General features: G+C 47.1%; 1 protein-coding gene across 4 annotated transcripts; it reads left to right on the plus strand.

The window, feature by feature from the left end:
- Nucleotides 1–492: 492 nt before the first annotated feature.
- Nucleotides 493–14,378, plus strand: LOC135241819 (selenocysteine insertion sequence-binding protein 2-like). 4 transcript variants are annotated; one of them, XM_064312524.1, is made up of 18 exons: nt 493–705; nt 3,231–3,406; nt 4,035–4,356; nt 4,696–4,825; nt 5,579–5,799; nt 6,384–6,408; nt 6,506–6,606; nt 7,016–7,165; nt 7,271–7,360; nt 7,912–8,079; nt 8,398–8,539; nt 8,722–8,891; nt 9,140–9,257; nt 9,580–9,742; nt 9,898–10,118; nt 10,444–10,598; nt 10,930–11,149; nt 11,545–14,378. In XM_064312524.1, the coding sequence occupies exons 1-18, from the start codon at nt 685–687 to the stop codon at nt 12,129–12,131; spliced, it is 3,180 nt and encodes a 1,059-aa protein (XP_064168594.1). In that variant the 5' UTR covers nt 493–684; the 3' UTR covers nt 12,132–14,378. The 4 variants fall into 4 exon arrangements, with proteins under 4 accessions (XP_064168594.1, XP_064168592.1, XP_064168595.1 ...); XM_064312522.1 differs by having other exon boundaries at nt 494–705; nt 4,032–4,356; XM_064312525.1 differs by having other exon boundaries at nt 494–705; nt 4,032–4,356; nt 5,579–5,673.
- The last annotated feature ends 489 nt before the right edge of the window (nt 14,379–14,867 follow it).

A 14,867-nucleotide genomic window follows, 5' to 3' on the forward strand; every position in this document is an offset into this window, starting at 1 on the left:
CTACACTGTAGGCCCTTCAACTTCAGACTACAATTTCAGGCTTTGCCCAGCCACATGTATATTTAAATATTTAACACAGCTGAATTGCATAGTAACATATTAATAAATGATTGGCATTTCACACTTTCAAGTGACAAATAATTTGACCACATTCTCTTCGGATGCTAAGATTAAAAAACACAGGGCTAAATTACATTAAATTTTTTTAGGAAACATTGCGTAGCATTGCTTTGGAATAGAGCTTGTTTAATTTGGAGATAGCCGATATGGTTTGTTATGACTTCATTTTGATATCAATAGTTTTAACGGCAGGCCAACAATTTGCAAGTTTCAATCATTGATTTATCGATAGTGCTTTGTATGAGTGAGTAACATTTTTTGCACGTTGGAAACGCTTTTTTTTGCTGAGATTATACAAATACGGAGTCTGACGTGAATTTTTGATCCCTTGTAGCTTCCGTACCATATGACTCTCCGCCCATTCATTTGTCTGCGTTCTGTCTGTAAAAAGAAACAGCTGGCTTTTTAGCTAAGTCCAGGAAACGTGCGCAGTTGCTACCAGTAGCGGTAAGAACTGGATGTGTTTTTGCACTGAGCGCATAGAATTGACCATGCTGAAAATAACATGCTGACATTAGCCGCGCTCTAGAAGCGGGTCTGTCACGGAACCGGTCGGTGACTGACATGGACCATAGCGACAACAAGGTAAACAGGATTGTAAAACTTAACGTTGAAATGGATTTTAGTGTGGTAGGTTCTAGTAAGCCAGGTAGTTTGCTAACGTTTTCTAGGCCGAATGTGACAAGTCCGCCAGGTTACTTATTGCCGCAAAGACATATTCGGATCAGTTCATATCGCAAAACATTTCTTTGATGTCCACTCGCTGTAACATAAAACCATCTACGCAGGGCGAGATGGTGGGCTCGCTATCACTGTCTGCGACCATGTTGCTGGTGCGACTTACCCATATGTAGCTTATATGTGCTATACAGCTTGCAAGCTAACAGTGTCCAGGAAAAGCTTTATCCTTTTGTTTGACTAAATAATGATGCTTATTGAGTTTGCAACGTGTTTCAACAGATCCTTACACTTACTGTTAGTTTGCGGGCTATATCGCCTGTCAATTGTTTCAGTAGTTGTTAACTCAAATGCATCAACTCGAAAGAACATTACGGGTATAATTAGCTAACTAAGGTATTAGAATTTGATTTACTGAAAATTCCCAGTTAAAGAAAGATTGCCAAAAAAACAAACAAAGCTGTTGCTATTAAGGCGTTAATAGATATTCCTTTAAAATGCACGAGAGTTGCCACACGGTGCTTAGATGACGTATTGTTGATAGCTTGGTGTAATTCAAGTATGTCTGGTCTGTCTGCATTAATGGGATTCTTATGACGTTCCCGTGAGCCTGCTCCGTAAACAGGGAAACAGTTTCACTGTGTAGCGATCAGTACGGTGTGTACCGGTGCTCCACCAAGTTTCACCCGTATCAATATTTTAGAAATATTTCAGTTGGGTTCATTAACATTAGAGGTTGGTGTTTGAGGTTACTGTAACGGTACAGAGACAGAACGGTTGCATTGTTTATCTGTTCTTTTTTCAGTCCCTTGTTTTCCCCACACTACCTCGACAGTGGTATGGGCATGAGATCACATGACTGTGTGACTGGACACATGTTTGTCATGAAACCTTCAGAAATAAGTATTAATGGCAGCAGAAAATGATTAGCCGTTAGGCCAGATGCAACAGTTGTCAGCGTGGACCTATGCACTTTACCGGGTGATATTCTCCCTTTTAGTTTTACGTGAAACAACTGGGCTGTGTTACAGCCGTGGGAGGGAATATAAATTGACTTGTCTTGCTGATGGCCCAACAACTGTTTTCCATCACAACGAGGATTGTTCCTTTTTTAAGGGGGTTCCCTTTCCATTTATTCAAGCTTACAGCTCACATGCTGATTTTATGGACTGTCTGTTATCCCCAATGTGATGAACAGTAATGACCATGACCTCTCCCATAAACACTCTGCAGAATGACAGTCCATATATGCCTGTATTTAGGACATTTACATGGGAGAAGAGAAAGATGATATTTTTTGAAGCATTCAGACAAAAAACCCAAAGATGCTCTGTCTGCACTGTGTGTGTGCGTGTGTGTGGTGGGAAAGCAGATCATGCTGTGGGATTGTGTGAATATTGTTGTGTCATACTGATGGACATTAATTAAATGATGTGGTGTTGGACATATTACACATCAGTGAGCCTTTCCAGGTGTGTGTTTTGATTTCTCGGTTTGTTCTGGCCTCATATGTACGCTACTGTCAAATTGTGTGGTTTGTGGCCTTTTGAAAGCCTCAGCAGTAGGCTATTACCCTGATTCATGTTCAAGGAACAGTTGCATCTTTGCAGTGATTTTACTCCAGTCACCAGGAATATGGGCTAAAAATCTGAAGCATTCAACTAGTTCAATTAATAAATGTATTTAAAACAAATCCAGTCAGCAGCTGACAGAGGCACAATCAGCAAGGCTGACAGTCTGACCGAACAGCTGGTATGAAAAAACCTCCGCCTGTTTTCCTGTGTCATAGCTCTGAAACCAGCAGACCATAGAATGCTTCTACTGTCCTACTCTATTAACCTTATGTAATGCTTTCTGTCATACCTGTTTTGACACCACAAATAAGAGGAATGCTCAGAGGCTGCCCACGCATTTCTGCTGAATGCAATAAAAAGTGCCTTGACACAGAGACCTGAAATACTGCGCTATTAATAACAGCCAGCGTAGACACGTTTGCTGTCTCCCTTAAATCATAATTCCCAGAAAGCAATGGATGGACATGTATTATATAAGCTACGTCCTGTCTTTCTTTGTGAGGTTTTGATATTTCTCTGAAGATTATTTCTTTATGAGCTTTAATTGGATATCTAATTGATTGGATTTGGTCACTTATCTTGGTTTTTTACTACAGTTCTTCAGAAGTAAGTAAGCAGATTGAAGGATCAGAAGGGTCTATTTAATATGGATTCTTCCAGGTTTAGTTTAGCCTGTGTCTGTGTGTGTGTGTGTGTGTGTATGTGTTTAAAGTATGATGTGTGTTTTTGTAGAGAGTGTGTTTGTGTGTCAATTTGTGTAAAATGTGTATGTGTACCCTGTGTGTGTGTGTGTGTGGCAGTTGTGTTGGGTGGTTTTGGGTAAAAATGCCTGGCTTTGATTGGTTGTGCATCTGGCAGGATGTGAAGCTGTCCGCTGAGGTGGAGCCTTTCATCCCGCAGAGGAAAGGAGGAGATGTCGCCCCGGTGACCATGAACTGGTCCAGAGAGGGGGGAGGGGCAGGAGCAGAGGCCACTCCCATCCCAAGCTACCTCATTACCTGCTTCCCCTTTGTCCAGGAAAACCAGCCTAACAGGTATGCCCCCTTTTTCACTGCCAAACACTCACAACATCAAATTGTGATGGGGTGGTGGGGGGGGGGGGGTGTGAGGTTATAGAATCATGAATCATGAATCAGGAGTGGTTCTTTATTGGGCCTGTGGTCTGCTCATGCTCATATGGTCGGATGTTCTCAAGGGAATTTGGGATTTTATGCCTGACAGCTGCATTTCATTTTCCATAAAGTATTACAGATTTGTTTTTGTGTGAGTTGTCTGTCTGATAGTATCAAGAGGATTGTTTTTTTATGGAGAAATAGGCAGAGAGGAGTATATTGTGTATTTGTGCTGCTGAACGAGCATAGAGTGTTAATGTGTGCCATGAGGGCCGGAACAGGAATCGGCACGCTCATATTTCCATTTGGTGAGGGCTGCTGCATCCTGCACACTGCCACAGTTACTTCCCTTCCTCTCCATTCTGAATGTAAGGAAGTGGCTGATATGGAAAGTAATCAGCTAGACTGTGTGTGTATAGTGTGTGTATAGTGTGTGTGTGTGTGTGTGTGTGTGTGTGTGTGTGTGTGTACATGTATGTGCTTGTGTGTGTGTGTGTGTCTATGTGCATGTCTGTATGTGCTGATGTGTGTTTGTGTGTGTGTGCAGCAGGTACTCTCTGTGCACTGGGGATCCTCGCTGGCAGCAGCCCAGCTCTGGTCCTGGGGGACCGTACCTGGCCTACCCCCTCCTGACCTCCCCCCAGGCCCCCGTGTCCAGTGACTATGCCTATTACCAGCTACTGCCAACCCCCTGCTCGCCCATGATGGGGTTCTACCCCCCCTTCTCCACGCCCTATGGAGGGCCCCTGCAGACGGGCGTGGTCAGCCCCATGCCGGCTGACTGCAGCGACCGCCCTCTGCCCCCCGGACAGGAATTCAGTGTAGCCTGTCAGAGAGGGAGAGGCACCCTACAGACCCCTGTGCTACCCATGGTGAGGACTACCACACTGTACATGCACACACATGCGCACACATGCACATACACACACACACCACACATACACACTATACACACATGTACATGCACACACACACATGCACACGCCGCCCACACACGCACTCCACACACACACACACACATAGTACATACACACGCACACATGCTCACACATCACAGATTATAAATACACACACATACACGCAGCGCACAAACACATGCGCACATACACGACACACTATACACTCACGCACACAAATCCGAAGTATAGATGAGCGTTATGAACACCCGTCTGGTCAGTTTGATCTGACATTTCTCAGTGTCGTCCTTACAGCAGTTCTCTCAGCCAATGAGAGCCAAGAGACCGCCCATGAGGAGTGTGGCGGTTCAGAAAGAGACTGGAGTGTCGGGCCCAGGCAGCAGGTCAAAGACGGTCCTTCTGGTGGACGCCACTCAGCAGACCGGTATGTGAACATTAGGACCGTAACGGGGAACGCGGTCATGCCCACGCCTACCCGCTTCCCCACCCACTCTCAGTGCTGAGAGTGCGTTCTGTACACAGGCAGAAAAAGACTTAATGCATCAATACAGAGCTCACACACTCCTTCAGCTCCATTCTCTTGACTCCTAAAAAAAAAAAACTGTAAACCAGAGATCCCTTTACACAGCTGGAATGTATACATGTTCAAGTTTAGGCATTTAACTGGTTGCTCTTACCCGGAAACCGTTTCACAGCGTACACTTGGATTGAATTACATTAATGTGTACGGCTGGGGCAATTACTGAAGCATTTCAGGTTTTAAGTGCCTGGCTCACAGGTACAAAGTTCGGGGTGAAGTTTGTAATATAGTTTTCCTGCTGTGTGCTGGCTCAGTGATTACCTTGCAGATTTAATGAAAATTTTATTGTTTTATGGGCTTTGAGACAGTAAGAAGTTCTCCCTAAACTGAATACATCCGAGGAGAAACTGAAAAGCCAGCGTGTCGTGCATAGTTGTGTTGTGCATGGCCCAGTTCATTCCAAAGCCCTGATCTGCTCCGCTGGAGAGTTTCAGGAAGTGCGCAGTTTCTTTTCCCTGTGAAGACGAGGCTGCGCTGCTTCTCGACACCTAACTGCGCAGGCATTCGGGGAATGCGGGGGGGTTGAGTCAGAAAGGCCCGCGTTGCGTCGCAGAGCGGAGGCTGCGTGCGTGACGTCCTGACCCGTGCTCCCCTCAGATTTCCCGGCGGAGGTTGCCGGGGCGACCCTGTCGGAGAGGGCCAGCCCGCTGCTGTGGAAGAGCCGGGTGCGGCGGAGGCGGGCGTCTCCCCAGGTGACTGAGTCGTCCAGCGAGCACGCTGCCAACGAAGCAGACATCGACAGCGACAGCGGATACTGCAGCCCCAAACACAACCAAACAAGATTGGGCCTCCGCCCCCCTGACCCCGCCTCTACTACAGTATGCCCCGCTCAGCACACTCGCTGAACACTAGTCTCGCTAAACACTGCCTCACTGCGCTTGGCGCTCTGAAACACACGAGCTCACTGTACACTGCATTATGAAACCCCATCTCACTGCACACTGGAACACTGCAGCCTCGCAGTGTTCTGGAATTCTCTGTGTTCTGGAATGTCCTGTACTTTCACTTCCTGTTTGCTCAAGCGTCCCGTTAAGTATCACATTTTTTGCAAGGTACAACAACCTTTTAAGAGAGAACATACCGTGTGGTTGTGCAATGAGTGATCTGGAAAAATGTCGAAAGCATTTATCCACCAGGCCTGGGATAAATTGCACTCCAGTCCTGGAGGGCCTGCAGTGTAAGCAGGTCTTTCTAGTTTTCCAGCATTTGCATGTTTAATTTAAGTCACTGATTCGTTAAAATGTGTATGCACATTTGAAAGTGATTGAAACTATGTCACACAACAACTGCAGACACTGGCCCTTCAGGACACCTCTTTTGACACCTCTGAAGTTGAGGGAGACATAATGCCTATGAAAGCAGACTGTTTTTTTCAGTCTTGTTTTGTTTCTGTTTTCTGCAGGGAGTTGAAGCAGGCGTAATGACCGGTGAGCTCACTTTGTGTGTCTTCTGTGGTTAAAGATATATTTGAGCAGCTGTAAATATCCTGAGCTTTGCTTGCTGATTTGCATTGTTTGTGTGCAGCCTTGAGCTGGGTGAACATGGCCTCACAGAAGCCTTGGATGAATCGGAAGGCCGCCTTTCTCCGAGCTGGAAGCGCACCTGAGCCAAGAAGCTATGCCCAGGTAAAGGTCCCATGCGCAGGCCAGCTGTAGACCCCTGTATCTGTTAAACTGTGTATGATGCCATGTCTGAAATTCAGTTTATTCATTTTAATACATAAAGACTGCCAGAAGGAAGTATGAGGATAATTGCAAACGTAAGCCCATAAAATGCCTAAAACCTGCTTGAATTTTGATGGGGAGACCCAGCTGGTAACCAGGTAACGGGACAAGAACCAGAACCTGCTCGAGCAAGGGATCGGAAAGCTGAGGCGGAACTCACATTTGTGCTCTTTTTAAAATGAAAGGGATGACAAAGTGCTAGTCAGAGAAAAGGACTCTCCTAAAGGAGTCAGACCTCTGGTGAGAGGCGGAGTTCATGCTGGGATCCCACCTGTCTGACCTCTGACCTCGCCCTCTCAAACCTCCCTAGCTGGACCTGCAGGCAGGACACCACGGGCGTGGCAGCAGCATCAGTGTAGCTGCAGAGAGGGGGTGTGGCCTACAGAACAGGCTCCAGGACGGAGGGGTGCAGACTGCACGCACTCACACTGGGATGACCACGGAGCCCCTATATTTTGAGGTGGGGTTGCTTTCCAAAACGTGTTCCTTTCATATGTAAAGTACACATGCTGCCCTGGTGACTTCCATAACCTCATCTGATGGCCCTCCCCAAACTCTCTCCCAGGATGAAGATGAGTTTCCTCAGCTGGCCTCTACAGGAGCTCCTGTCTTGAGTAAACCAGAGGAAGCCCAGCCAAAAATCACTAAAAATGGGGTAGGTAGAGGGGTGCACTGATTTGATGAGCCTTGTTTTCCTACAGAGCCACACTACCACACTGTGACACTGTTAAACTGTTGCAGTATACACTGTTGCACTTTTACACTCCCACGTTACCACATATCTGCATGGGGAAACATGCTGTGTGGGCTGGATACAAGAGCAATTCACAAGTTCCTTCATGTGCGATATAATGGAAGTGCTGTTAAGGGAACAAAGAACTTATAACCAGAAGGTGACAGGTTTGATTCCTTAATTGGGCACTTGCAGTTGTGCCTGTGAACAATGTCCAGCAGTACAAATGGATAGTATGATTTAATTTCAAATCTTAGCTGTGACACTGTGTCCTTTAGCAATGTACTGCCTGAATTGCTTCAGTAAAATATCCAGCTGTATGGGTATAGGATCCTACTGAGCAAATTAATAAAAATGGGTGCTCCCTCCACGCTGTAAATAAATAAAAGATATGTGAGAGTACCTACTGAGCACTATGATTCTGTAATGAGAGTGGTACTGACCACCCTTCTCTCTCCACCCACGTGTTGCAGCTGGACAACCTTCCGGAGAGCTCGCCCATCAGCATTGTGCAGACACCCATCCCCATCACTACCTCCGTGCCTAAGCGGGCCAAGAGCCAGAGGAAGAAGGCGCTGGCGGCGGCGCTGGCCACGGCGCAGGAGTACTCTGAGATCAGCATGGAGCAGCGGAAACTGCAGGTACACCGCGCTGCTCTGAGCCAGGCCAGTCAGCTCCACAGGAAATGATGCGGGGCTTTTTCTGCCTTTGGCCCCACTTCTTTCCTTTTCTGCTGCTGCTGTGTGTGAAGACTGAGTGCGGTTGTGATGACGCTGATCCGCTTAGCTAATGAAGTGCACTTCCTGTGACAAAGGTCTTTGTCGCACAAGCGTCTGTGGCTGTTATGCAGTTATTTATGCGTGACACAGATATTGTGTGTGTGTATCTATGTATACGTGCGAGGATATGCATGCATTTGTGATCACCTGTGCTGTAGTCATTGCTGCCTCTGCCTGTAGGAGGCGCTGACGAAGGCAGCAGGGAAGAAGAGCAAGCTGCCGGTGCAGCTGGACTTGGGCGACATGCTGGCTGCCCTGGAAAGGCAACAGCAGGCAATGAGAGCCAGACAGATCAACAACACCAAGCCCCTGTCCTACACAGGTAATGTACCCTACCCAAACACCCACACCAAGCCCCTGTCCTACGCAGGTAATCTGCCCCCTGCCCAAACGCCCACACCAAGCCCCTGTCCTACGCAGGTAATCTGCCCCGCCCAAACACATTTCCAGATGAGGGAACTGCCCCAACCAGAGAGGTTGTCTGAAGCTTTGTTTCTTTGACAGTTGGCACAACAGCCGTCTTCCACTGCAGCGACAGGGGGGGCAGTGCATCAGCGATGAAGAGCCCCCACTACAGCGCACCTCACAACATCCTGGACTCCAGCGCCCCCCGCATGAAGAGAGGGAAGGAGCGCGAGATCCCCAAAGTGAAAAGGCCCACCGCACTGAAAAAGGTAGGCGTGGCTGGGAAGGGGCTGGGGGAAAGGCAGTCAGCGTGGGGTAAAGTTAGGGTGGAGTGGGTTATGGTAACGTAGCATGGGTCTGGGCAAGGTAGCGTGCATCATGGTCGGATAGGGTGGGGCGGGGAGGAATGGCTGAACATTAAAGAGGGTGGCTTTTGCCACAGGGAAAGATACGGTGACATCACACACTCGTGAAAGATCACCCTCTCCGTACTCACCCCTCTGTCTTCTGGTCTCAGGTCATTCTGAAGGAGAGAGAAGGGAAGATGGGAAGGCCCTCAGTGGATCAGGACGGGACAGACCTGGAGGAGCAGGGAGACGAACAGCTGCACCTCTCACAGGGCGTGTCCCAGGAGGGTGCGTAAAAGCCTCAGTTTCCCACAATGCTCCATTAACACAGTGAAAGCCATAGAATCCAGGAGAGTGGCAATGGAAGTTCAGCCCATGCACACTGAAAAATGACAGAGTATCCTAAGTGGCTTTGTGGGGGTACAGTGTTGTCCAAAAAGCAAGTTACAGGACATGTGTGCCTTGAAAAAAGCAAAAGTGCTTTGTGTCTGTTATCAGAGACAGTTTTTTTTTCCTCCATAGCACAAACATATGAGAGATGTCTGTGTGTAGTGTGCAGTTTTTTTTGGCTTTCTCTGATGTCCTGTGATCTGTGGTTTGTTTTCCATAGATAATGGACTGAGCATGCCCAGTGATGCCTCCCTGTCACCAGCCAGTCAGAACTCACCGTACAGCATCACGCCCATCTCCCAGGGGTCACCCGCCAGCTCGGGCATCGGCAGCCCCATGGCCACCTCTGCCATCACCAAAATCCATAGCCGGCGCTTCAGAGAGTGAGTGGCCGCGCCCTGCCCCGCCCGCTAACCAGGAGCGCACTCTTTTATTTTCACCTTTTTACTTCATAAATGTCAATTATATGTCAATTTTAATGCCTTAATATTCAGGTTCTTGTGTGCTTGTGTGTGTGTGTGTGTGTGTGTGTGTACAGGTACTGTAACCAGGTGCTGAATAAGGACATAGATGAGAGTGTGACGCTGCTGCTGCAGGAGCTGATGCGTTTCCAGGAGCGGGTTTACCAGAAGGACCCCATCAAGGCCAAAGCCAAGCGCAGGCTGGTGATGGGCCTACGGGAGGTCACCAAGCACATGCGGCTCCACAACGTCAAATGTGTCATCATCTCCCCCAACTGCGAGAAGATCCAGGCCAAGGGTGTGTATGTTTGCGTGCATGCTTGCACGCATGTGAGCATGAGCGCTTATGTGTGTGCGTGCGCATTTGCATGTGTGTGCGTGCGTGCGTGCTTCCACTTGTGTGTGAGCATGTGCACATTTTTGTGTGTGTGTGTGTGAATACATGAGGGCATATGTTTTTGAGTGTACTACATAGGATTTTGAGTTGGCCGATTGGCACAAAGTGAAAAAGCAGACCTATGCTGGAGTATGTGTGTAATTTATGTGTAGCGTGATACTGTGCTAGCAGAGTTTATCAGTGTCAGGCTAACGTGTCCCTGTGTGTGTGCACGTTTATGGACCAGGTGGTCTGGATGAGGCTCTGTACAACGTCATCGCCATGGCGAGAGAGCAGGAGATCCCCTTCGTGTTTGCGCTTGGCCGTAAGGCTCTGGGTCGCTGCGTCAACAAGCTGGTGCCAGTCAGTGTGGTGGGAATCTTCAACTACTCCGGGGCTGAGGTGAGAGGAGCAGCACCGCTTACATGAGCTGAGTGTACCTGTGTCTGCAGGCACTGCGCAGAGTGTGGCTGTGTCTGCAGGCACTGTGCTGTGTGTTACTGTGTCTGCAGGCACTGTGCAAAGTGTACCTGCGTCTGCAGGCACTGTGCAGAGTGTGGCTGTGTCTGCAGGCACTGTGCAGAGTGTGGCTGTGTGCAGGCACTGTGCAGAGTGTGGCTGTGTCCCTCAGGTCTGTGCAGAGTGTGGCTGTGTCCCTCAGGTCTGTGCAGAGTGTGCCTGTGCCCCTGGGGTCTGTGAGTGTGTCAGTGATGAGTGTGTCTGTTCTGAACAGGGCCTGTTCAGCCGGCTGGTGTCCCTGACGGAGGAGGCTCGGCGGGCGTACCGGGACATGGTGTCGGCGCTGGAGCAGGAGCAGGCCGAGGAGGCGCTGAAGACGGTGAAGAGGGTCCCGCACCACATGGGCCACTCGCGAAACCCGTCGGCCGCCAGCGCCATCTCCTTCTGCAGCGTCATCTCCGAGCCCATCTCCGAGGTCAACGAGCGGGAGTACGGTACGCTGACCCCGCGGGCCGGGCGGCAGGGTGCATGCGGTCCTCTACCATGCCAAAAATCATTCAGTCTCACTTTTATTTTTCTTCTTCAGTGGTAAATTGGCAGAAGTTGTTTTTTCTTTGTAAATACCATATTTATAGAGATTGATATACAAGTCAGGGCAAATTCAGTCGTGTCTGATTAATCAGCCCTAATGGAATGCTACCACAAACTACTTACTTTGTTTTTAATTCAACAAACAGCAATTATTGTATAAAAGAAACTTCTGGATAAAGATATGTATAATTCTGCCTCAATATCAGCATCAATCCAAGGCACTTAAAACAAACAAATTGACTGCGGTTATTTCAAAAAGAGGCTCATCTGGCTGTTTCTTCCCCTTCCCCCCTCACAGAGACAAACTGGAGGAACATGGTGGAGTCGTCTGATGGTGCGGAGGCAGAGAACGAGGGCGAAGAGTGCGACCGGCAGGACGTCACGGCAGCCTACAGCGTGCCTGGCTCCGCCCCTCCGCCCGCCCCTGTAGCACCCCCGGCTGTGAGGGCGGGGGCGGGGCCGGAGAGGGAGGAGGGGCGGCCCGACGACCGGCTGGAGCTGGCGTCCCAGCAGAGCACGGAGACGGGGTCCCTGGACGGGAGCTGCCGCGACCGCCGCCTGCCCCCCTCCATCACCAGCACGGCCAGCACCCTGGTGCCCGGCATGCTGGAGGAGGAGGAGGAGGAAGAGGAGGGGGAGGAGCCCGTCTCCGTGGAGGTGCCGTCTGTCAGCAGCAGGATTGAGTCCTGGGTCTCTGAGACGCTGCAGAACCTGCAGGTGGGAGGGGTCCGCGACAGTGCCGAGGAAGAGGAAGAAGAGGAGGAGGAGGAGGACGACGAAGAAGAGGAAGGTGGAGAAGTGGGGCACAGTGACGAGGAAGAGCTGGACTCCTCCGAGCTGTCCGAGCCAGGGCTGGACCCAGCCGAACAGACACTGGAGGCCTAGAGTGTCCCATGCTGACTACTTCCTGCTTTAACCCCTCTCATCTCAGGAATCAGAAAGCAGACACTTCAACCATTCATAAAAACCCACCCTATCACCATCCAGCCTTACACAAACCACCCAGTGCACCAGCTTAACACCCCAGCCATCACCATATAACTACCTACACATCACTCCAGCACAACGTACTCTTAAATGTATCAACCTCCCCACACGTAGAACAGACAAACCAGCCTCCCTACACTCACAGCATTGCTTATACTTTAAGGCCTCACAAATTCATTATTTGCATGAATATATAAAATGAATGTGTAAGCCTGACCTTCTTTGTTGAGGGAAAAAAAAAACAATGCTCTCATTCTGCCGTTTTATCTACACTATTTCAATACACACTGCACCCAGCAGTATTGGAGAGTGTCCACAGGGTGGTGATATGGAGGTGACCACAGGTTGACCTGTGTGAACTTACAGAATGCTATGGTATCAACTGTTACTGTTCACAGCATAGTCTTGTATGCAGTTTTTAACCTTGGGAAATGTTTAGAAAGCAGCTTTTCAAAAACATGTCATTTGTGCAGTCTTTGAAGAGAATGTAATACAGGTCTGACATACACACACGTTGATTGTTAATGTAAATTAAATGTACAGTTTACTGTAGTATTCCATTGCCTGTAATATTTGGCATGTTCAGATTAAACTGACTTGGGGGTGTGAATGCATACTGTGTGATCTTGTTTAGTTCCTAGTCTTTTTTTAATTGATTGATTGAAGATATTCTTATTCTGGCATTAATACTGGGTCTCATACTTGTGATATGGTGTTCTGTTTGTTAGGCCTTTGTCTGTGGTTCTGTTTACTTCTCTAATTTTCCATCCAAAGATCATTGGCCTGACTGCCCACTCCAGGATTATGTAACATTCATGATCAATGTTACCATTCTGTTTCTTTCTCTAGTTTCAATGTTGTTTTCCAGTGTCTGTCACCAATTGTTTGAAAGGGCCGGAAGGCTTCCCAATATGAACAAAATGTAAAACGTGATTTTCTTCTGTTTGCTCACTTGCAAGAATACCATGCAAAAAATTTGATTAAGTATGTGAATACCTGATGCGGTGGCACCGTAGTTATGGTATTCCATATGGTCCTGACTCCAACTTTTGGCTTTGGTCTCTGAACAAACTCTTGAAATTATGCTCCGTCTTTACTAATGAAAGAGGTTGTTGCAGCATCTATGTTCAGAGTTGCTTTAAAAACCTTTTTGGAAAAAACCCATGTTTATTAACAAAGAAATGCGCATGAGTACAATATCATATAGTGCAGAAATGGGTCTGACTTTTTACCTGTGTTTACAGCACTCTTATGAGGCATTTTGGCTGCATGAGGTCTTCCTCAAACATAAGCCCATTGTTTTGATAGCAGATTCTGCACGACTGCATCTTTTTTGTGTGCATTTATCAGATTAGCTCATTTTGAGCTCTTACTATTCTCCATATAGTTCCTTCTTATATTTTTTCTACATATTCTTGTTTTGATGTGTTTTTAAAATAAATATTCTATTTTTTTGTGCTCATTACTTTCTCATGATACATATTATAAGGAGTGTGAATGATGGCATCTCCTTTTGATCAGTGCTGGTATATAGAGGCAAGATCCCAGCCCCGGTTACACTCCTATTGGCTAGGTATCTTCCTCTGGGTAAAGTACCAAGAATTATTATTATTTTTTTTTGTGTTTGTAAGATGTTCTACATATACCATTAGAAATTTGCAAAAAATGTGCAAATATTTGTATTATCATGAACAATCAGCAATATTATTGCCTCATGTAACATGGTGTTACACGGTATAGGGTGAAATTTTGCCCCAACCTGTGGGGAGTAGGCAGGTGTCTACTGAATGTCCTGGGGTTATTGCAACGTGAGGATAATGCAAGTATCCCATGTTGAGTGAGTGGTACTGTGTATTTGTATTTCTGCTTTGAGTATTACTCCAGTTTCTGTGTAACAAGTAATAATTGCAAATGGCATCCTTTGCACTATGTAAATACCAGTAAACCTCTTGCAAGTAATGTGAAAAGGAATATGGTTGTATGAAGTAACTTTTTCAAGCACATCACTTATCTTTTTAATACTGTATAAGTTTGGCTCAGCTGTACAGCACGGCAGACTTTATTTAATATCTGTCTTATAACTGTTACTCAGTTTGACTGTCCTCTTTGATTATTGGTATGATTAAAATGTTTTAGTAAAAGGCAGATGTTTGTATGTGGTACTTCTAAAAACATGTGCATGAAAAGATCAAATGATCTTAAATTCACAGGTATTGTAAGTAAGCCTATTTACCATGACACTTTGGTTCTAACAAGACCTAGTTTACTACAGCCTCCCATTGTGTCTCCCACATCCTTGTTGACTTTGTAGTCAACATGTAAAAAATATATTATTTGTCCAATGGCTAATTTTACAGATACTTACTTGATTAAATTGTTGATGATATTAATTTTTGTCTCAAATTTGATAGTTTTATAATAATTGAATGTTGGTCTACAAGAACAACTTTCATCCCATTAAAGCCGCGTTTCCACCGCAGGAACTATACCCCGGAACTAGGAACCTTTTGAGGAACTCAGTGCGTTTCCACCGCAGGAACTAGGGTCTAAATTTAGTTCTGGGGGCTTTGTTTTACCCCCCAAAACTTTCCTGCTCGGGGGGTAGTACTTTCCGAAAGTACAGGAACCTTTTGG

This window comes from Anguilla rostrata, chromosome 16 (genome assembly GCF_018555375.3).
Source record: "Anguilla rostrata isolate EN2019 chromosome 16, ASM1855537v3, whole genome shotgun sequence".
Lineage (NCBI taxonomy): Eukaryota > Metazoa > Chordata > Actinopteri > Anguilliformes > Anguillidae > Anguilla > Anguilla rostrata.